The following is a 24754-nucleotide window of genomic DNA, read 5'->3' on the forward strand; positions in this document are numbered from 1 at the left end:
TCGTCTAGCGTAGCTCTGCCTTAGTTAGATTAGATATCTAGCCTGTGTTAGATATGCCTAGTGCCACCTGTGTTAGGTTAGATTAGGTTAGCTTACCCTGGGATTAGTTTACCCTGGGATAGATTAGCCTATTTTAGTTTAGCTCTGTGTGGATTAGATTAAATTAGCATAACCAAGCCTGGGTTATAGTAGCCTAGCAGAGCCCTAACTTGAGTTAGATTAACCTAGCATGGGTTGGATTAGCCTAGCCTGGCATAGATAAGCCAAGTCTAGCCTAGCCTAGCTGTGCCTGGGTTAAATTTCATTAGCTAGCCGTGCCTAGCTTTGCCTGGTTTAGATTAGCCTAACCTAACCTAGGTCTGTGTGGGTTAGATTACATTGGTCAGGATTAGGATGGCTTGGGGTTATGGGTTAGGGTAAGGTTTAGAGTTTGAGTTAGGATTAGTGTTTAGGGTCAGGATGGGTTAGATTTAGGATTAGGATTAGTGTTAAGGGTTTAGGATTAGTGTTAGGGTTTAGAGTTACAGAATAGAGTAAAGTTAGGGTTACTGTTTGGGTAAGGTTTAGGGTACGGTAGATTTAGGTTTAGGTTAGTGTTACAATATAGTTTTAATTGAGGCTAAAGTCGGGTTAGATTAACCCAGGGTCAAATTAACCCCGGGTCGGATTATCCCGGGTCAGATTATCCCGGGTCAGATTATCCCGGGTCAGATTATCCCGGGTCAGATTATCCCGGGTCAGATTATCCCGGGTCAGATTATCCCGGGTCAGATTATCCCGGGTCAGATTATCCCGGGTCAGATTATCCCGGGTCAGATTATCCCGGGTCAGATTATCCCGGGTCAGCTTAGCCCCGGGTCAGCTTAGCCCCGGGTCAGCTTAGCCCCGGGTCAGCTTAGCCCCGGGTCAGCTGGGGTTTGATTATCCTTTCTGAGACGGGGTTTGATTACCCTAGCCTAGGTTAGATGAGCCTAGCTCTGCCAGGGTTAGACTAACCTTCCAAGCTATGGTTAGACTAGCATAGACTAGTTAGATTATGGGTTAGATTATGTTAGTTTCGATTTACCTAAACTAGTGGAGCCTGGGTTAGATTAGTTTACCCTACTTTAGCCTCTCCTCGGTTATCTTAGCCTAGCCTGGGTTAGATCAGATTACCCCTAACCCTAACCTAGGCTACAGCTCCCTAGGTTAGATTAGATTAAATTAGATTAGTTTAGCCTAGCCTGGGTTAGATGAGCCTAGCTCTGCCTGGGTTAGATTAGATTAGCCTGTTAGTAGCCTGTTAGCCTACCCTGGGTTATATTAGCCTAGCCTATGGCAGCCTAGCATAGATTACATTAGCCTAGCTTACCTCTGTCTAGGTTACATAAGATCAGCCTAGCTGAGCATAGATTACATTAGCCTAGCTTACCTCTGTCTAGGTTACATAAGATCAGCCTAGCTGAGCATAGATTACATTAGCCTAGCTTACCTCTGTCTAGGTTACATAAGATCAGCCTAGCTGAGCGTGTGTTAGATTAGCCTAGCTTAGCCGGGTTAGATTAACCTAGCTCTGCCTGGGTTAGATTACATAAACCTAGCCTAGCCTGTGTTAGCCTAACCTGACTTAGATTAGCACCAGCTTTCTAGCCTGCTTCTTCGGCTGTGGATGGTTGGGGTTAGAAGGGGTTCGGGTTATGGGTTATGGTAAGGTTTCAAGTTAGGGTTTGGGGTTAGAGTTATGGGATTAGGTTTAGTGTTTAGGGTTAGGATGGGTTAGGTTTAGGATTAGGGTTATTGTTAGAGGTTATAGTTAGGGGTTAGAGTTAAGGGTTTAGGGTTAGGGGTTAGGTAAGAATTAGGGTTACGGTTAGTGTTAGGATAAGGTTTAGGATGGTGTAGATTTAGGTTTAGGTGTTAGGATTAAGGTTAGGTGTTAGCGGTTAGGGTGGGTTACAGTGTTAGAGTGTTAGAGTGGCAGCAATTAGGGATTGGGGTTAGGGTTAAATTCTAGGGAAAGGGTTATGGCTAAGGGTTAGTGCTAGGGGTTAAGGATAGTGTTAGTTTTAGGGGTTAGTTTCATTGTTAAGGTTAGTGTTAGCGTCAGGTGTTAGGATAAGGATCAGTTACCCGTAGAGTTAGGGTCATCTTTAGGGTTAGTGTCATGGTTAAAGTTAGGGATTAGGTTTAGTGTTAGGGATTAGGGTTAGGTTTAGGTTGGCAGACATGAGGGTTTGGGTGGCAGACCTGAGGGTTAGGGTTAAAGTTTATGATAAGGATTAGGAGTTAGGGTTAGCATTAGGAGTTAAATTTAGGGGTTAGGATAGATTAGGATTAAGCTTGGGGTTTAAGGGTAGGGTTAGAGTCAGCAATGCAGGTTGCACCGTTGCTAAGCTCGCTGTGTTTCAAGATATCAAGCCTCTGCTTTCCCTCCTGCCTCTTCGGCTGTGGGAGCAGATGCAAAATGTTCGTGCTCTGGTCACTCTGCTGCTGCGCAGCCAAGAGCTACCAGCAAAGACGTTGCATTCAAATGGACTATTAGGTGAGAAAGTGAGAAGCAACAGCATAGTGGGTGCCACTGCAAAGCTCGCTATGGGCTGAACACGTCCAGCAGCAGCTTTCTGGCCTGGTTATTCAGCTGTGGGAGTAGAGGGTTACGCTGAGGTTAAAGTTTGGTGGTTAGGGTGAAAGGTTAGGGTTTGGATTAGGGTTAGGGGTTAGGGCTTGTGTAAGTGTTAGTGTTAGGATTAGGGATCGGGGTTAGGGGTTAGAGCTAGTGTAAGGGTTTAGGGTTAGGGTTATTGTTAGTGTTTGAGTTAATGATTAGAGTTACTATTAGGGGTAGGCTAAGGTTTAGTGGTAGTCTTAGGGTGGGTTAGCTTTACCATTAGGGTTAGGTGTTAGGTTTAGGGTCAGGGAGATGTTTTGGTTTAGGGTTAGGATTAGGAAGTTAGCGTTAGTGTTAGGGGTTAAGGTGAGTGTTAGGGGTTAGGGTTACTGTTACACTTGTTTTGAAACGCTCCATTCTCCATTGGAACACTAAGTTCTCCATTTAGAGATTAAGTTATTCATTAAAACGCTAACTTCTCCAAGCCGACACTAACTTCTCCAAGCCGACACTTAACTAAATTCTCCAAGCCGACACTAACTTCTCCAAGCTGACACTAACTAACTTCCCCAAGCTGACACTAACTTCTCCTTTGAGACAGTATATTCTCCAGTTACACACTAATTTCTAAGACATTTAAGTTCTAAAAGCAACCAAGTTCTAAAAGCATTTTAAATCGACAAGCCACGTTCGGTGCACAGACAAAAACCCTAAGCCTAGAATTGCCCACACACTCTTGCACACGTCTATATATGCTCACACACATACAAAACACATTCCCCTGCCTCAGGGGCCCAAAGTCCGCCTCTGCTTGTCCCTTCTGACGCCTACCCTTCCCTCGCTGAGAATCAATCCACTGTCACCACATTCCCGGGAACATCCTAAATGTCCTGCCTGCCTAAGACCTGTCCCTGCACCAAGCATTGCTCAAACATAGGTGTTGACAAATTCACCTCGCAGACCAGCCGGGACCGGGAAAAATATCCCCACCCGGGAGAGGGAGAAAAACAATATCCCCCATCTGCGATTTTTTGTTTCTGAACATCTCAAAATCAGAAAAGTAAAAGCTAACACAACCATTCTGAGACTAAGACCACCATTGTAACACTAAGTCGTGCATTCTAAGACTGATGTGTACTCTAAGACTAACACCAGCAATCTAAGACGAACACCGACATTCTGAGACTAAGATATTCATTTTAAGATGAACACCAGCATTCTAGGACAAAGACATTCATTTTAAGACTAACACCAGCATTCTAAGACTGACACGCATTTTAAGGTGAAGACCAGATCTCCAAGACTAACAGCGGCATTCTAAGCCTAACACCAGCATTCTAAGGCCAATGCCAGTAACATTTACCTTACATGAACTTAGGAAATTAGTATCATCATTCCTTTCATTTAAATGGATTTATGTACATAAATGACATTTTAAAATTCATCCTTACAAATCCAACACTTGACTACTTACACAAGGCGCTCGACAGGTAGCATGCTTTGTCACATAATGATCATCAGACCTCCTTTTACACACGGCAATGGAGCCTTCCATTCGACACGGACAACTTTCGGGCCTCTAACTGAAATCTTCTACGTGCTGCAAATCACCATCCAGAATAACACGGAGCTCCTCTCAAATCTACAGGTTCTCAACATACTAACCTGCAAACAAAAATACATTTCGATCAATGTCATTACACTATGACCTCTAAACATCCTCCCCTCGCTTGAATTTACTCTATGTCTGCAAAGCAAACCATTTGCACCCAACAGACAACATTCACTGCACGGAAACATAGTTAACCATCACCTACACCCATATATGAGACAGCATTTTAAGGGCTGGCACACCAACTCTCACATATTCTTTCCTAATACAAAACAACACCCACCTGGCCTGGCTTCAGGAATTCTCAGCAACTAAATTGCCTGAAGACTCAAAGTGACCATGCCTGAAAACCCTGCACTGACAGCCGCTCAACCACAGGTGGTGAGGAACATCATCTCGCAGACTGGCTGGAAACAGTAAAAAAAGCCACCTGGTGGAGGAAAAAATAAAAATCTCTTGACTGCCATTTTTGTTTCTAAACGTCTAAAGACCTGAAAAGGAAAACTATTTTAAATCTACAACCCACGTCACACGCACAAACACAAGTCCTATGCCTAAAACCGTTCATACACATTTATACGCATCTATATATACTCACACACGTGCCAAATGCAACAACCTTACGCCTTTCACATGGCCCCAAACTCTGCCTCCTCTCATCCCTGCCACACCTACACCTGACTCAGCGGAACACAATCATGTGAACAACCATACCTGGAACATCCTAAAAACCATGCCTGACACTACATCCCTGCACCGATATTTGCTCAAACATAGGCGATGACAATGTGATCGGTGACACAGATCATCAGGGTTAGAAAACTATCCTGTGACTAGGAAAAAAACCCACACGATTTCCGAAGTTGAAAAATTCCAGCTGAGAAAAAAACACAGACAAATATAGATCTACTAGTCTGCTGGTTTTCCACACCTTCCTTTCGTTTCTTCGAGCACGTGCACCGCCTGCAAAACACAACGTTAAGACCTGGTTTTCATCTCACAAAAACTGTAAGACACTCCATCAGTTGCTGCTTCAGTCTGCTAAGCACAGCTCACCTAGTTCAAGACAGCTCCGGGCAACCGAGCTCGCTTTGCTCCTCCCTGCGCACCTCCAAATTCAAAACACACACAAAGTCATAAGCCCACCAGCACAATAAACTGAAACTTCCTTCTGAACACCACAAATTTACCCACCTAGTACCCTAACTCAGCTCAACCCTCCTACACCAGCCTCTCACATGGGGCTAACCATCTCGCCACCTGCAAGAATAACCTGGCTTTATTAACCGCAAAGCCAACCAAAAGCTTATTCTGCCTCTAAGTCACAGCCCAAGCTCACACCGACACTCAGGTTGACATGCATACACAGACTGACGTTCAGACAGTCGCAGCACAGCCCCTACACCCTCTGCCTCAGACACTAACTCTAGATATACTATCACACCCACTCCCAAGAAGACTCTCTGGCCCTGACTCGTTCATTACAAGCTTATTCTAAGAGCTCTTCTGTCCATTCACACAGCTCATCAAGAGTACACAGCTACACTGGCATTATAAAACTGCACCACATACCTTGCACAGTTCAACAGTTCCAGGCGAGACAAAACCAGAGACAAGCAAACAACTCACTATTAATTTCTTAACATGGCAAACTCTAGAGATAGGAAAGGATACTTCTCATGCTTCCTTATCTTACCAAGCCCAAGGACCCTGGGAAGACCATCAGCAAACCAGCTCAGCTCTAGCCTAGCTCTGCCTGGGTTGGATTAGATTAGCCTAGCCTGTGTTAGATAAGAGTAGCCAGCCTAGCTCTGCCTGGGTTAGAATAGATTAGCTTAGCCTGGGATAGATTAACCTATTTTAGTCTAAATAAATAAATAAATAAATAAATAAATAAATAAATAAATCCTTCAGCTACATTTCAAAAACGACATGACAGTGAACTACTGTTGAAAATGTAATGGCAACAGAAAAGCAAAAGCAGGCTGTCACAGTCGTGAAGCAAGACAATAGCCTGGAAACACCTGGCCTGCGCAGTCCACAAAGCAGAATACCGACCCGAGGATTAACACCACACACGCATGATGCATACCCGCACCCCCCAATCTGAAAACTGAGGCCTAGGCTTAAGTCAGCCAGTGATTAAAAATATCCTATTTCAGTAAAAGCATCATTATCTAACAGCAACAAAATCCTATAGAGGGAACATGCTTCAGCAGCCTATAAAAAAATTCATAGAATGGTTGGGTTGGAAGGGACATTAAAGATCATATAGCCCTGTGAGGGTATGAGGCAACGCTGGTAGGAAGGAGAAATATCTTTCTTATACTACGTGACAGTTGGAAAAACCAGACAAGCTTTCAGGCTGGCACATTTGTCGGGTAACCATGGCATTTAAAAAAAATTACTTAATATCTCCAAAAACCAATGCACTAGCTTGCTTAAATCAGCATTTCAATTCTGAAGGAAAAAGGTGGATAATCTCAGGCCAGTAAATGCTCTGGTCTGCTCCGACAGTGTGGATCTACACTAGGAGAATCAGAATTTGTAACTACTCTAACTAAGCATGACCTGCTAATGGCTTTCTATTGCCACCTGGCAGGACATACTCATTTTACCTTCAATCTGAATTATAAACCAAGACAACAAACAAACACGTCATTATGTTCAAGGGTCAGAGACGCTTTGAGTTCCGAGAGGGAAAAATCAATATTCTAACTACCAAAGTAACAGAATAGGGCAACTGTGATAAATACCACTATCACGAGGAAAGCACAAAAATCTCAGCCCAACACTAGGCACAGAGCTAACACAGGTTTAACCAAACTGTGTAAATCAAAATAAGTAAAAGCACAATACACAACAGTACCAACCTTAAATAACTAGGTGGGTTTCTGGACTTTAAGGCACCAGTTTCACAATTTTTAGTTTAAATAATAACTGTATTCTTCAATTCTTTTTTAGCTACTGCAATTTAAGTCTACTCTGATTTTGTCTGGATAAAAAAAAAAAATCACTGCAGACACAAGTATAATAGTACAGAATGCTACAATCATGCGGTAATCTACTACCTTCTGCACCCCGTTCAAAACAACACAAAAATAAAGACTCTCCAGTAAGTGCAACTCTCCTCAGTTGCACTTAGTAACTAATCAAAGGTCTTAAAACTCATAAAAACCTTCAAGTTTGCTTTGCACCAGATTGCTGTTCACATGCATCTATATTTAAAAGAAGGAAAAGAGCTTTTAGTTGAAACATATTGGAGGTTTTTCTTCTGAAAAAAGTAAATTAACTGGGAAAAAAATTAAAAGAAAGAAGAATTTATCACTGCAATTCACCAAGAAGCAAAGCATTTATAATCCTGGGAGCAGCATGTAAGTACTCTCCAACAGAAATACTGGCTACTTGTTTGAAATCCAGCTGTTATCCAGACATATTAAATATGAGTAGGGGGTTCATAATATACTAATTACAACTTCCTCCTACCTGTCTGACACAACAATTTCTTGAAGGAGAATTTCAACCATGATAGCTATTTTGGGAAATATGCAACTAGATCTAAAATTTACTGGTTAATGCTTGGAATATAGAACCCCTCTTTCCCTTCTGCCTCACTGCTTATGCCATCCTCCCCTGCTTCAGGGGTGGATGAGGTTTGGTTCAGGGCTCCATTCATCCATTTTCTTTGTTTTTACAGGCAAGGTTTCCCAACATAGGGAAGAATGCAGACAAGCACGTGCTATGTCTGACTTCATAAAATTTTCCATTCTCTCAAGTTTTTAAATCAAGTCAAGGCAGCATCGTTATAATTTTCACCTATCAGTTACACCATGTTTTAATCTCAAAGTACTGCAACATTACCGCATTGATAAGACTGGGCATTAAACAGTCCAGCTTGTTTCACAGTCTCAGCATGCAGATCTGGTTATTCAGAGCAAGAATAAAAATTATCAGATTGGTTAGAAACATGTTTTTTTCGGTTTGGGGTTGTTTGTTTTTTTTTTTTGTCCTTTATTCATCGTTCAACTAAGAACTGATTTCTCTGGCAATATTATCACAGTGCCTACTGATTGAGTACAGCTGAATTTTAACAGGAAGGAGTATATAGTACATCAACCTCTACCATTAGAAACACAAAAAACTTCTAGGTTAATACTTTTTTCCCCTAGAACTACAAGACATTCTTACAGACGCAAAACACTAATACGCATCTCAAACCGAACACTGCTAGCACTGGACTGCAATAAAAACTATTCGTGAATTAATATAAAGCAGCTAAAAAAAAAACAACCAGAGTTTCATTAAAGTTCACTTGGTTTGGTATCGTAAACTTTGGTAGGGGAGACCCAGCTCCCAAAACTATGAGCTTTTGGAGAAGTTTAACACTACAAAACCACAATGCATTTGACAGATGCTAGGTTCACTGGAGATGAACATTAAAGACAGACAACTACGATAAGAAGCAGTACGCCATACGGAATATCCAAGCCATCACTTTGGCAAGGGGGAAGGGAAGATGCACAAGCAAGCCCTTCAGTTTTAACAAAATCATTACTGGGACAGAATAGCCCTGCTTTGCCATGTAAGTGCTCAACTGCAGCTGGCCAAAGGACACAGCAAAATCATTTTAAAACTATGTGAACTAAATTCTCCAAGATCACTAATTAAGATTCAATCAAATTTCTCCAAAGACTGAGTAATACGTTGGTTATGACCCATTACCTCCTCCATCTAACTGGTATGTTGGTTTAGTAGCCACAATCATAACCATTAAATGCAAAACAAAAAATAAATAAATAAAGTAAGGAGAACAAAAACAACTTTGGCCATATTTTCTGGCAGGGTGAAAAGTACACTGTAGCATTTTGTACTGACACTGTTAGCTGGTTAGATATCAGCCAAGCATGAGTAGTTGAGCCCTCAAATTGATCCCCTCAATTATTTCTTTATAATCAGCATTCTGAATAGTGGAAGATTAAGCTCAAGAACACTTTCGATCACAGAGTTGTTTCTATGTACTGGTCCCTTGGCACAGTTACCAATGCCAGTGAAGCAGAAACTCATTTAAGACCTTTCCTGTACAAAACCACTGTTTACAAGTTCTTTAATGGGGCAAGAAATTAATATGCATGTTAGAAATGAACTCACTTCCTCCACTACTCAGGGAAAGAAACTAAATAAAAAGCTTCTTAACTAGCTGGAGCAGCAATACAGCCACCATGTTAGCTCAAAACAAACTATGTTACTTCAGCATTCCCTCCTGCCATTGCTGCGGAACCACATCAGTTCTATACAGCCACAACTAGACTTGGATTTCAGAAAGAAAAGAAACAATTTAAAGAAGTTAAAAATTGTGTTAAGCTAATTCATCAGCTTAGGTTCTCAACAGCTAATTTCAAGACCTTTCTTCTAGAATGAGTTAATTTAATATGAACGAAAAAAAACCACGCAAGCCACATCTCTCTGACCCCTTCATTTAAATGATGTGGAAGTGCCAATGCAAATCACAAGCAAATATACTCATTGAAACAGTCATGCTGCACTACCATACACACTCGAAGATGGTGCTATAAGACATCCCATTTTATTGTTCTCATCCCCATGGTACATTTCAAAGCTCTTCCTGCTGTACTGATGGTTCTCCTCAGGCCTTTTCTGTCAGAAAATATTCTTCTTTCTTAGTTTTTATAGTCCCATAAGTCTAAAGCAAAACTTAATGCTCAGAACTCCACTATTAGACACAAAAATAATTACTGCATCCAGCCATTTAGTTTTTATTATCTGCAGTAAGAAAAACTAATAAAAATCAGCCATATAGTACTTCACAGACAAATAAATAGAGCAAAGAACTCTGAAATATTAATTCCATGCAGACTGTAAAGAACCTGTGCTTTCTATACTTTAGACTTATAAAAGGAGAAACTTATAAACTAAAAAAATTCTTTTTACTACTCTCCACCAAAAAGCACCAGTTTTTTAACAGCCTGTACGTCCCTAAACAACATAAATATACTGTTTCGGTTTTCTTTAAATCTAGGCATTCAACTTACTTTTTATAAGTACATACACCCAAAAGCACCTTCATATAACTGGTATGTTGGTTTAGTAGCCACTATCATAATCATTATATGCAAAAAAAAAAAAGTAAATAAAGTAAGGAGAACAAAAACAACTTTGGCCATATTTTCTATGCCTGAGAACATCCAAAGAAGTCTGCTAAGCTTAAAAGCACTCAAAACCACAGCACCCTAAATAAATCCACAGCACAAAAAAAGTTAATTGGCACACGCCCACGTAAGTACTAGCAAAACTTAAAAATTCTAGTTCAGAAAAAAGCATTTCAAAGAAGTCAAAAAACAAAACAAAAAATAAAAGACAAAGCATAAAAACCTCAAAACACCCCAAACACCTCACCTTGATAAAAGCCAAACCCAAGAGAAGCTCCCTGTTTGGAAGCTGTGCCTTATATATCCCAGGCCCTACCCACAGCCCCTCCCTCAATGCCCTGGCTCAGGGGTGGGGCCAATCACTACCTGAGATAAAAGCAGCCTGACAAGGGACAGCTGGGTTGGTTTTGGTTGGAGTTTGCTTTGTTGGTTTGTCTCTGGCTTTTAAGTTTTTGGGGGTTTTTTTTATGCTTTAGGTTTACTTTCAAAGCTCACAGACTACATAGCTTCAATTTTATGAAGTCAGGTTGAGAGTTACACACAGAAAACTCTCAAAAAGCTTAGATATTAATGAATTTTCTGCTTCCTTTCAGACAACGCCTGGCCTTTACCAACTGCCTTGTGTCCTAACTGGTTGTGTCTTGACATCCTCTTTTCCACAGCTTCCATCATGGACCTCTGTGCCATCTGACTTGACCACTATATTGCAATTAAAAAGCCAGTCCTGGCTAGTCAGTACAATTCATGGGCTACAACAATCATCAAAATGACCGTGGTTTGGCTCATTTCAATAGGTGAGACTCTGAACTGGAAAAGGAACGCAGAAACTTTTCACATCCAAAACAATGGGTGACTGCTGGTCAAAATGGAAACTCTGGCCAAGTACTACTGATTAGCAGACCCTAACATCTGGGCTGGCCTAAGTCCACCTCTTAGCTCATACATAGCTACACCACAAGAATTGGCCTCAAGCACCGCTCCTGATCAGGCTTAACCTACTCGATCATACTTTTTCTTAATGGTCTTCCAAGTCCAAAACTCAGAAGACAATAACTGCATGCATAGTATGCCTTCCAGGAAAGCATGAGTTTATGCTCCTGTGGTAGTATATTCTGTTCCACACACAGTTTAAAGACTTGAATAGATGCTGCTAAAATCTGTACTTCACAATTTCCCCATGAAGCAAGTAAAAAAAGGTTTATTACTTATATCAAAGACTGAAAGATCAATGAATGGCTGGGAAAACTCACATTGAAAACTGAGATGCACTGGCAATACAGCATATAGAAAGGCTAACTTCTAAGCAAAAAAAAAAAAAAAACACTCAACCAAAACCAAACACCCTGAAGAGTGTAAAGGAAGCCAATGAATAAACCTTTAAATTAGCACCTCTGTGATGTGCACCTGCCTTTAAGGATTGAAAATAAAGAAAAAAAAAATCTGTTAAATGAGCTAAGGAGGTGAAACATATAATTCAGATAAACTAAGGTACACTGCAAGCAGCCATAGGCAGAGTGTCGTATGCTCTGTGTGCAAGAATAAGAAAAAAATTATTGTGTGCTACTAAGGCAAATGATTCATGGTAGAATGGCTGGTTCTTTCTGGCCTGGTTCTTCAGCTGTGGGAGTAGAGGGTTAGGGTTAGGGTAAGGTTTAGGGTTAGGGGACAGGGTTATGGTTTAGGTTTACGAGTTAGGGTAATGGTTATTGTCAAGGAAAGGGTTCAGATGTGTTAAGATTAGGTTTAGGGTTAAGTATTAGGGTAAGGGTTATGGGTATGGTTAGGATGGATTATAGTTAGGGTAAGGGTTAGATTTATTATAATGCTTAGGGTTAGGATGGTTTGGGGTTAAGGTTAAGGTGGGTTGCCCTTAGGATTAGAATTATGGTTAGGATTTGAGTTTAGTTTTAGGGTTAGTTTTAGGCTTAGGGGTTATTTTTAGGGTGGCACACATTAGGGGTAAGGATTAGGGTCACAGTTAAGGTTAGGCCTGGTTTAGCCTAGCCTGGGTTAAATTAGCCTGACCTGAGTTAGATTAGCCTAAAATACCCTAGCTCTGCCTGGATTAGATTAGTGTAGCCTAGGCTGCCTATGCATGGGTTAGATTAGATTAGCCTAGCCTAGCTCTGCCTGGGTTACATTGGATTTGCCTAGCACAGCCAATTCTGGCTTAGATTAGCCTAGCTCTGCCTACCTTAGATTAGATTAGCTCAGCCTTGGTTAGATTACCCTACACTAGCTCTGCCTGCGTTAGATTAAATTCCCCTAACTGAACCTGGTTTAGATTAGCCTAGCAGAACCTTGATTACACGATACTAACTTGGCTTAGTATAGCCTAGGCTGGGCTGGATTAGCCTAGCTCTGCCTGGGTTGGATTAGATTAGCCTAGCCTAGCCTGTGTTAGATAAGACTAGCCTAGCCTAGCTCTTCTTGTTTTAGAATATATTAGCCTAGCCTGGTATAGATTAGCCTAGTTTAGCCTAGCTCTAACTGGATTATATTAGATAAGCCTAGCTCTGCCTTGGTTACATTAGATTAGCCTAACCTGGGTTAGATAAGCGTAGCCTAGTTTAGCCTGGGTTAGATTAGATTAGCCTAGCCTAGCCTACGTTAGATTAGCCCAGCAATGCCTGGGTTAGAATGTCCTAGTTTTGCTTGGGTTAGATTAGATTAGCCTAGCCGAGCCAGGTTTAGATTAGGCTAGCATAGCTGGGTTATATTAACCTAGCTATGCCTAGGTTACATTACATAAACCTAGCCTAGCCTCTGTTAGACTACCCTGGGTTAGATTCGCCTTAGTCTGAATCAGTTAAGATTACCCAAGCCTAACCTGTGTTAGCCTAGCCTTGTTTCGATTAGTGTAGCTTAGCTCTAATTTAGATTAGATTTGACTAGCTCTGCCAGCCTTAGATTAGATTAGCCTATCCTAGCCTGTGTTAGCATACCCTGGGTTAAATTAGCCTAGCCTAGCTCTGCCAGGCTTAGATTAGATTAGCCTAGCATGGCCTGCTTTAGCCTAGAATAGATTACATTATTTTAGGTCTGCCTAGGTTAGATTAGATTAGCCTACCCCAGCCTCTGATAGTCTAACCTGGGTTATATTAGTTTAGCCTAGCTCTGGGTTAGATTAGATTAGATTAGACTAGACTAGCCTAGCCTAGCCCGGGTTAGATTAGCCTAGGCTAGCCTAGCTCTGCCTGGGTTAAATTAGATTAGTGCAGCATAAAATGGGTTAAATTAGATTAGGGGTTAAATCTAACCCCTACCATAGATGACATTAGCCTAGCCAAGCCTGGTTAGATTAGCCTAGGCTAGCCGGTATTAGCCTAGACTGAGTCACATTAACGGAGCCTAGCCGGGTTAGATTAAGCCAGCTCTGCCTAGCTTAGATTAGATAAGACTAGCCGAGTCTGTATTAGCCTAACCTGGGTTAGATTATGCCGAGCCTAGCTCTGCCTGAGTTAGACAAGATTAACCTAACCTAGCCTGGTTTGGATTAGCCTAGCCGAGATCTGCCTGGGTTAGGGATAGCCTAACCTGGGTTAGATTAGCCTAGCATGGTCTGCTTTAGCCGAGCATAGATTACGTTAGCCTAGGTCTGCCTAGGTTAGATTAGATTAGCCTACCCGAGCCTCTGATACTCTAACCTGGGTTAGATTAGTCTATCCTAGCTCTGCCTGGATTAGAATAGATTAGCCTAGCCTGGGATAGATTAGCCTAGTTTAGCCTTGCTCTGACTGGATTATATTAGATAAGCCTAGCTCTGCCTCACTTAGATTAGATTAGCCTAACCGGACTTAGATTAGCCTAGCTGAGCTCTGTCTGGGTTAGATTAGATGAACCTAAACTAGCGTGGCTTGGCTTAGCCTAGCCTAACCTGTGTTAGCCTACCCTGGGTTAGCTTAGGGTAGGTCTGCCTGGGTTAGATTAGATTAGCCTTGCCCGACCCTGTTTTAGCCTAGCCTGGGTTATATTTGCCTAGTATAGCTCTGCCTGGCTTAAATGAGATTAGCCTAGCTCTGCCTGGGTTAGATTACATTAGCCTATCCTAGACTGTGTTAGCCTACCCACGGTTAGATTAGCCTAGCCTAGATCTGCCTGGCTAAGATTGGTTTAGGCTAGCCTTATCTGTTTTAGCCTAACCTGGGTTAGATTAGTCCAGCCTAGACTGCTTTAGCCTAGCCTATCTCTGCCTGGGTTAGATTAGTCTAGCCCATCCTCTGTTAGCCTAATCTGGGTTAGATTAGTCTAGCCTATCTCTGCCTGGGTTAGATTAGCCTAGCCCACCCTCTGTTAGCCTAATCTGGGTTAGATTAGTCTAGCCTAGCTCTGTCTGGGTTAGATTAGATTAGCTTTTCTTAGTCTGTGAGACACAAAATGTTTGTGCTCTCCTCACCCTGCTGCAGGGCAGCCGGGAGCAACCACCAAAGAGTTTGGATGCAAACAGACATTTAGGTGGGAAAGCGAGGAACAACAGCACTGGGGGTGGCACCGTAGCAAAGCTCGCTGTGTGCTAAAGATGCCAAGCACCAGCTTTCTGGCCTGGTTCTTCGGCTGTGGGAGTACAGGGTTAGGGTTAGGGTAAGGTTTAGGGTTAGGGGACAGGGTTATGGTTTAGGTTTACGAGTTAGGGTTAGGGTAAGTGTTAGGGTAATCGTTATTGTCAAGGAAAGGGTTCAGACCTGTTAAGTTTAGGTTTAGGTATTAGGGTAAGGGTTATGGGTATGGTTAGGATGGATTACAGTTAGGGTCAGCCATTAGGGTTAGTGTGGCAGCCAGTAGAGTTAATGGCTAGGGTTAAGAGTTAGGGTAAGGGTTAGATTTGTTATAATGCTTAGGGTTAGGATGGTTTGGGGTTAGGGTTAAAATGGGTTGCCTTTAGGATTAGAATTATGGTTAGGATTTGAGTTTAGGTTTAGGGTTAGTTTTAGGCTTAGGGGTTACTGTTAGGGTGGCACACATTAGGGGTCAGGATTAGGATCACAGTTAAGGTTAGGCCTGGTTGAGCCTAGCCTTGGTTAAATTAGCCTAGCCTGAGTTGGATTAGCCTAAGATACCTTAGCTCTGCCTGGATTAGATGAGATTAGCGTAGCCTAGGCTGGCTATGCATGGGTTAGATTAGATTAGCATAGCCTAGTTCTGCCTGGGTTACATTGGATTTGCCTAGCACAGCCAAGTCTGGGTTAGATTATTCTACCCTAGCTCTGCCTGGCTTAGATGAAATTAGCCTAAATGAACCTGGTTTAGATTAGCCTAGCAGAACCTTGATTACACGATACTAACTTGGGTTAGTATAGCCTAGGCTGGGCTGGATTAGCCTAGCTCTGCCTGGGTTGGATTAAATTAGCCTAGCCTAGCTTGGGTTAGATTAGATTAGCCTAGCCTGTGTTAGATAAGACTAGCCTAGCCTAGCTCTGCTTGGGTTAGAATATATTAACCTAGCCTGAGATAGATTAGCCTAGTTTAGCCTAGCTCTAACTGGATTATATTAGATAAGCCTAGCTCTGCCTTGGTTACATTAGATTAGGCTAACCTGGGTCAGATAAGCCTAGCCTAGTTTAGCCTGGGTTAGATTAGATTAGCCTAGCCTAGCCTAGCCTGCGTTAGATTAGCTCAGCAATGCCTGGGTTAGAATGTCCTAGTTTTGCTTGCGTTAGATTAGATTAGCCTAGCCGAGCCAGGTTTAGATTAGGCTAGCATAGCTGGGTTACATTAACCTAGCTATGCCTAGCTTAGATTACATAAACCTAGCCTAGCCTCTCTTAGACTACCCTGGGTTAGATTCGCCTCAGTCTGACTCGGTCAGATTAGCCTAGCCTAACCTGTGTTAGCCTAGCCTTGTTTCGATTAGTGTAGTTTAACTCTAACTCAGATTAGATTTGACTAGCTCTGCCAGCGTTAGGTTAGATTAGCCTATCCTAGCCTGTGTTAGCATAACCTGGGTTAAATTAGCCTAGCCTAGCTCTGCCAGGCTTACATTAGATTAGCCTAGCCTAGCCTGTTTTAACCTAACCTAACCTCCTGCGAAACTGACCCACCCCGCAAACCTTCTCCTTACCTGCCTGACTCACCTCAAGCACTCCTCCGCCTCCAAAGGTCGAGGGCAAGACCTGCAACACCAAACACAAATAGTAAACGCATTCAACACCTTCTTCTAAACTCTAAGCTACCACACGCATGCACAAACTTCTTACCTCTTCAAGCCCTCCTCCGTTGGTACCTTCAAATCTCCCGAAATACCTACGAAACCTGAAACACAAAGGGAAATAGACAAAGGCTGAGAAGTGGTTCGAAGGAACACTCTTACCTCAGCAAAGCCCAACTCCCTCACCTATCACTCTGCTATTCTTCCGCAGCCTTTGCATGGCTTCTTTTCTCTTCTTTCAGCACGTGCACCGCCTGCAAAACACAACGTTAAGACCTGGTTTTCATCTCACAAAAACTGTAAGACACTCCATCAGTTGCTGCTTCAGTCTGCTAAGCACAGCTCACCTAGTCCAAGACAGCTCCGGGCAAACGAGCTCGCTTTGCTCCTCGTTGCTCACCTCCAAATTCAAAACACACACAAAGTCATAAGCCCACCAGCAGAATAAACTGAAACTTCCTTCTGACACCACAAATTTACCCACCTGGTACCCTAACTCAGCTCAACCCTCCTACACCAGCCTCTCACATGGGGCTAACCATCTCGCCACCTGCAAGAATAACCTGGCTTTATTAACCGCAAAGCCAACCAAAAGCTTATTCTGCCTCTAAGTCACAGCCCAAGCTCACACCGACACTCAGGTTGACATGCATACACACAGACTGACGTTCAGACAGTCGCAACACAGCCCCTACTCCCTCTGCCTCAGACACTAACTCTAGATATACTATCACACCCACTCCCAAGAAGACTCTCTGGCCCTGACTCATTCATTACAAGCTTATTCTAAGAGCTCTTCTGTCCATTCACACAGCTCATCAAGAGTACACAGCTACACTGGCATTATAAAACTGCACCACATACCTTGCACAGTTCAACAATTCCAGGCGAGACAAAACCAGAGACACACAAACAAGTCACTATTAATTTCTTAACATGGCAAACTATAGAGATAGGAAAGGATACTTCTCATGCTTCCTTATCTTACCAAGCCCAAGGACCCTGGGAAGACCATCAGCAAACCAGCTCCGAGAATCATCATGGCAGTGCGAGGTGGCAGGCTCAGCCTTAGCGGGCGTCCCCGTGCAGGCAACCTTCACCTGCCTGGCATGAGCTTCTGCCTCCCTCACACAGCACGAGGCTCAGGCTTTCACACTCACAAAAACTGAACACTCATTGCAACACAGGGGGCCAGCCCACGTTGCAAGAAGCGCCCAACCAAATCTAAGAAGGTCTCCAAGGCTCAGGACTTTCCCAGGCACTTCGAAAGCAGAACTTTCTGGCTAGGAACCAAAGCTGGACACCGCATGAAGCAGCCAAAGCAAAACCCTCTGCGAGAGGCCCATGACAACAAACAGCACCTTTCCCACCCTTGTGTGTTTCACCACAGATCATTACCTATTCTCCCTGACACAGCACCCCAGACTTAAGCCCCACGAAGGGCACCTTTTCATCCTGGCATTTAACTCTGAGGCACTACCTACACTAAAACTGACCATTCCCCTCCCAGGCACCGCCAAGCGTGTTCTCAGACATTCTGGCTCAAATACTACATTGGAATGCTACAGCTCAAACCCCTTCTTGCCATTCTGTCATCGTCCCCCACCCCCTCGCCTCCTAAAGGACCCCCTCTACTTAGCGGGCATAGTGCCATGCGGCTCCAGGCAACCTCACTGCTCAGAATCTCCACGGCAGATGCCAGGGATGGTGCAGCCGTTGACAAGTTCCCTTCATCATCTGCCAGAAACAAACAAAAAGGGGGAACAGGCTGTGTTGGCCGTCATCTCCACCACCCCAGCCATCCCCAGCCCGGCCTGGTCCTTACCAACTCTCAGGCTCCTCCAAAGCTCCTCAATACTGGGCTCGCCTGCCACCAAAGCCCTTCCGCAGTCTCACCTGGGGCTCCTCCTCCCCTCCGTGCTCTAGGAGTGCAACAAAAGCCAAGGACCATCGCTCCTGCGAAACTGACCCACCCCGCAAACCTTCTCCTTACCTGCCTGACTCACCTCAAGCACTCCTCCGCCTCCAAAGGTCGAGGGCAAGACCTGCAACACCAAACACCCAATACTAAACGCATTCAACACCTTCTTCTCAACTCTAACCTGCCACATGCATGCACAAACTTCTTACCTCCTCTAAGCCCTCCTCCGCTGGTACCTTCAACACTCACGAGGTACCTGCGGCACCTGAAACACAAAGGGAAACAGACAAAGGCTGAGAGACGGTTCGAAGGAACACCCTTCCCTCAGCAAATCCCAACTCCCTCACCCATCACTCTGCTATTCTTCCGCAGCCTTTGCACATCTTCTTTTCTCTTCTTTGAGCACGTGCACCGCCTGCAAAACACAACGTTAAGACCTGGTTTTCATCTCACAAAAACTGTAAGACACTCCATCAGTTGCTGCTTCAGTCTGCTAAGCACAGCTCACCTAGTTCAAGACAGCTCCGGGCAAACGAGCTCGCTTTGCTCCTCCCTGCGCACCTCCAAATTCAAAACACACACAAAGTCATAAGCCCACCAGCACAATAAACTGAAACTTCCTTCTGAACACCACAAATTTACCCACCTGGTACCCTAACTCAGCTCAACCCTCCTACACCAGCCTCTCACATGGCGCTAACCATCTCTCCACCTGCCAGAATAACCTGGCTTTATTAACCACCAAATTATTAAAATTAAATTCTTAATTAAAAATTTAAAATTAAAATTATTAATTAAAATTTAAAATTAAAAAATTATTGTGTGCTACTAAGGCAAATGATTCATGGTAGAATGGCTACATCCACCATTTTGGCCAAGGTATACATGCCTAAACCCAAAAAGCCTAACTGCAAAAAAAATTCAGGAAGAACAGGGATGATAGGAGAAAAGATGCTATCTTTACCATAAAAAAAAAACCCAACCAACCTAACAAGCAAACAAAACCCTGTTACCATGACAAGACACCTACAAATTGACCTTTTAATGCCTGGTTTGTTGTTAGTTGTCCGTGCTGTACTTTTGTCATTTCCTTTGTATCTGACAGAGGAGCATCCTGCAGCTGAGCCAGGGTTCTCCAAATCTGAGGTTAACTTGGCTCAATCCTCACTTTAATTCTTTGCTGTATCTGAAAGTGTGCCTCTTATTAAGAAAGGTATCAAATGGCTGAAGAGTTGGTTTTGCTCTTGCTGCCTTCAACCAACTTGAGTAAGCAGAGTACCAGAGGAATACAGTAAATGCCTACAACATCTCATTAAGCGGTATCAGGAAATATCACACAACAACTTTCACCGGGCAGTAAGGAAACTGCTGGTTTTGTTGCAATGTCAGACTGCTGGCAAACGAAGTGCTGACTGCAATTTAGTGATAATAAAAAATTCATTTAAAAGACAGGACTGATAAATTTCTTTATATTTTCTTATAGAGCGGTGAATCACAATACTAGCTGGTCTCATCTAAAAACTTTTAAATATGCAAGAGACTTTAAACAACAAATTCATCTTAAACACGACCTGCATAATTCTGGCAACTATTCAACTACTTGTATATATGAAAGAGTCAAGGCAGGGTGAAAAAAAAAAATCAGCTGTGTCCAGTAACTTGATGGGGTTAAGATAAGAAGCAAAGACTAGATACATGTATTTACCAAACTGCCATTCAAAAAGTGCAAAGGTTACCCCAGGGGAAGGGGGGTGGAAGCAGCTGGCATTAGGGAAACACATTTCACTAGAGGAAAAGCCATACTAACACCTACAGTCAAAACTATTCACGTTTTTTACACTTGAGAAGTTGGCAACTTTATACTGCTTCCTCGATCAGTAAAGGCTAGGCCCAATCTCCTTCGAAAAGGCACTCTTTTATAGCTGAGGTTGCCAAGTCTTTACTGTTTGCCCAACTACACACATAATGCTCTCAGTTCTCCGTCACCCTGAGTCAGCTCCAGAGCTCAGGAACTACCTTTCTTTAGAGACCCCAAGGCTTCAAGCCCAAAAAAGATTGCAAGCGATTACCATATGCTGAAGTACTTTGTTCTTCTCCTGCAGGAATTGCTATTCCAGTCCCTGTCAGAGGCACTGAAGATGGAAATGGCAACTCTACAAACATCACATGAGCCCCGATGCCCCATCGTTTTCATGACTACATTCTGTACAGATCAGTGGCTTCATTCTTCATTCCCCTCGTTATCATGATAGTCACTTATTTTCTTACAATCCAAGTGCTACACAAGAAGGTCTACTTGATAAACAAACCACCTCACCATTTCACTTGCTCAACAGTGTCCACAGTATTTCAGTGTGACACAACATCTGCGTCCTCGCCAGAAAAGGTGGCCATGCTAAACGGCTCCAGAAAAGACAAGATTTTGTCCAATGACATGCCAGTCTGCAGAGCATACACAACAGGGACAAAGTCCATGCAAACAATAACCAGTGAGCAAAGGGCATCAAAAGTTCTGGGGATAGTACTTTTTCTTTTCTTGTTGATGTGCTGCCCATTCTCCATAACAAACATAAGTTCAGTTCTGTGCAACTCCTGCAACCAAGAGATTTCTCAAAAGCTTACAGAGATATTTGTCTGGATAGGATATGTATCCTCAGGAGTGAACCCTCTCGTCTATACAGTAAACAACAAAACATTTAGGGACGCTTTCAGCAAGTATACCACTTGCAACTATCGGACCACAAGGCCTGTCAAGGCCCTTAAAAAACGCTCCAGCAGGATCTCTTTGAGAAGCTCTGCGATAGAAAATTCCAAGTTCTTTGTCATGCATGGGATGAGAAATGGGATTAACCCCATTAGATATCAGAGCCCAATGAGGCTGAGGAGCTCACCCATCCAAGCATCATCAGCCATTCTGCTGGATACATTGCTGCTCACAGAGAATTAAGTTGATAAAACAGAAGAACAAGTCAGATATGTATAGTGGAATGGCAGCTATGCCTATATCATAGTGTCACTGTATGTATTGTTCTAGGTAACACAAATGTACTGTAAGACTATATAAATACTGTTGTTTTCTGTTACTTATGCAAGCAACACCTTACAAATCAATATTAATTCCTCTCCTCCAAAGCCTCCCCTATTTTAACCCAACCCCATGGTGGCACTCACAGCTTCATTCCACGATAAATGACTAATGCAGAAATGTAGCCAACAGGAAAAGGGAAATAAATAAAAGCTAAACCAATCTGAATATCTGACTTCAGTTCTCACCGCACCCAGGCCCTTCAAAGTACATTTTCATAAGAAAATCGTCTCTGTACAAACACTAACATTTACTCTGGCAAGATGACAGAACATTCTGTAGGTTGATGCTTTATGATGAAATAAGCAAGGGGATACAAGCATGCTTGTTTTAATTCAAATCCACCTTTACTCTGTGTAAACAGAACAGCACATATACTCACTGCACTACCTCCTACAGACACCTTCATTTGCTGAGATTGTATATCCAAGTATGAGCTTTCTTTATTCTCTATGGATATGCGTACCAGAAGCAGAATCACTTGCTACCAAGACCAAAAGGTGTCCGTTCCACAACAGGTGAAACTGTTTCTTGGCAGGATGAGCAAAATTTCCATGTGCTGAAATTGTCCCTTTGTTGTTTTACTCTAAGAGTACATAGAATCTTGTACCCACCTGAATTTCATCTCCATTACTCTCGCATACAAATATGTCTGGTATTGTTAGATTAGTCAGATGTTCTTTTCACACTGAAAAAGTAACAGCATTTAACCAAAATAGGACAGTACCACATCAGTGATAATGAGTAAACCGGGACAGGCAGTGCCTGGAACTTCCCTTTAATTTAGATGGACAAACTTCCTTTTTTACTATCATTGGAACTTCAGCGAAAGCCTTCCCTTATCTTACGTAGTTCACACAAGGCAGAAAAATCACAGATAGAATAGCTATTGCACTTGAAAATAAGAGCAAGCGTTTCAGAGCCAGCAGAGACGGCAGTACTATCCGGACCGGCACACATTTGCAGTTTAGCTTAGCTCAGAATAATTTCACTGGAATAATGGCATAAGACTGTAGATCCCAATCTGCACCCTCTCAAACATGCTCAAGCCTTTCATCAGAGCATCAAATTCATACAAAGAGTTGCTCATCACAACCCATAAAAGTTACCAGAGTCTAGCATCTGTGAAATGAGGAGCTTCCGACAGTTCCAGAACACCTGCCTTTGGGAAGGGAAATCGGATTTCCCCAAAGTACCGGGGTTCTCACAATAAGCAGCCAGCCCAGCATTTTTTCCCAATAGCTCCCATTTACACTAACATTTTTAGCTGGGTCTTCTTTTTCATTCTTAGTGTTTTCAGAACCCTCTAGTTACAAACCAAAATTACGTCCAGAAAAAGGCTTAGTTTTTTTCCTCCTCAGAACAGAAAGTACAAAAGATAATATGACCTTCCAACATGTTTTTCCATATATTTAATTTAGAACATACGCACATCTGAAACGGAGCCTAATGTAAAAACGGCCATGGGAGTCCCAGAAGAAATTACTAAAAATACTTCTGTGTTACTTTAAGTTGCCTTCTTCCTACCCTTTTTGGCGATAGTCACTAGTCACTTTAAGTTGGAAAAAGCTCTAACTGCTCCTACTCCTCTTTTTGTTAAAATTTGTATAAGGGGACCCTGTAGTTAAAGCCAGAATTGATGGACTACTATACTTGTAAAAGATACCTATATCCAAAAATATTTGAGATCAAAAGCCTTATTAAGACCTAGACTACGTGAAGCTCAAGGGGTGAGGGAATAGGAATAAAATGAACCCCCCCCCAAAAATAAAGACTCTCAGTAATCAGTAGTTAGACTACACTAACAGGAAATGACACTTGAAAAAGTCTCGCTCAGCTAAAATATATTTTGTCAAGCCGGCATGTAGATTTCTCAGTTTTAGTAACCATATAAAGAAAAATGTTCCAGTTATTGAATACAGTCAGCAATAATAAACCTCAATCCAAAGGACTAGTGACGCATCAAAAATCCAGTCTTCCTACAAAGAAAGGAAATTTCTCCAAGGACAGAAAAACATGCACATTCCATTTAACATGACAAGTGTAAAAAGAAGTTGCTTGTTCACTGAGAAAGCAAATAAGTGAAGAATTCAGGTAACAGTTTTGGAAAGCATAAGGACAGAGGGAGAAGAAAAATGATGAGAAGATGCAGAACTATGAAATAAAAAGACTGTGACAGCAGAGATATTGTTTCAGCAACTTGATCTACAGGAACATATTTGAGCAAAGACGTTACCTTCATTAGCAAGACATGATTGAAAATAAGAGAGTCACTGCAAGCTGCTGTAAGAAAGCACAACTTTGTCGTACAGTAACTAAGGACAACACCGCTCTTGTGGTACTGACAAGCAAGATGGGAAGCTCAGGGCTACATCCACGGGCATCATCTTTAAGCAACACAAATTTATAAAGCATTCCTTTCTCTGAAGTAAGATGCTATCAATTCTTTCAGAACCTGGCCCACGACAAACCAATCACGTGGCCAGCTACGTGGCCTCAATGTACTACATGAAAATAATAACTTCTACAGTTACCTAGTTTAACTTCCCTCATTATCACAGAAGCTTTTATCTGGCATATTTCATCTCTGTTTCAACTACTACAAAAGCAAGACAAGAGGAAAAGCTGATCTGCAACATACCAGCACTGCAGAAAGAAATACATTTTAAAAGAGCAATGGGCAAAAATTAGGTTTTTTGTTCTTGTTGTTTCATTAATACATTAGGAGATACTTAGTTAATATTCTGGCTGCCTATCCAATTAAAAATTAAAGCACGGACATGGACGTAAGGACTACCTATAAATATACCCACCCGAGCAGCGTTGAAGAGAGGAAAACAATGGAGTCAGAAGCCTAACAGAATAAGCGCCTTGAAATGCAAATTAAGGGAATATCATAAAGAAAAAAACCCCACAAACAAACAAAAATAAAACACGCCTAAAAAACAAGCAAAACCAAACAAAATCCCAACCTTTAAACCACTCTGCAAAACAGAGAAGCAAAAAATTCAGCTAATCTCAACTGTGCTGATAGAAAACATTCTGTGGAGCCAGTCTAAAATCATCTGGGGGATTAAGCTGCAAGCCCCTTGGGTGGTATGGTTTAGTGTGACGTGTCCCTGCCCATAACAGGGGGGTTGGAACTAGATGATCTTAAGGTCCTTTCCAACCCTAACCATTCTATGATTCTAAGAAAATTTTCAGGCAGCCAGAGAAACGTATTAATCACTTATCTTG

General features: G+C 42.4%; 1 protein-coding gene across 1 annotated transcript; it reads left to right on the top strand.

Annotated features, from left to right (window-relative positions):
* Positions 1-11084: 11084 nt before the first annotated feature.
* Positions 11085-21465, top strand: LOC133213274 (5-hydroxytryptamine receptor 2B-like; the record flags this gene model as incomplete). The annotated part of the gene is given in 2 exon segments (XM_061355423.1): positions 11085-11160; positions 20535-21465. Coding segments are annotated over 2 exon segments (921 nt in total), but the record flags the coding sequence as incomplete, so codon positions are not given.
* Positions 21466-24754: the final 3289 nt, after the last annotated feature.

The sequence above is a fragment of the Neopsephotus bourkii genome, unplaced genomic scaffold (assembly GCF_033783945.1).
Source record: "Neopsephotus bourkii isolate Nb327-2 ecotype Australia unplaced genomic scaffold, CSIRO-AGI_Nbou_v1 NB_89, whole genome shotgun sequence".
NCBI lineage: Eukaryota > Metazoa > Chordata > Aves > Psittaciformes > Psittacidae > Neopsephotus > Neopsephotus bourkii.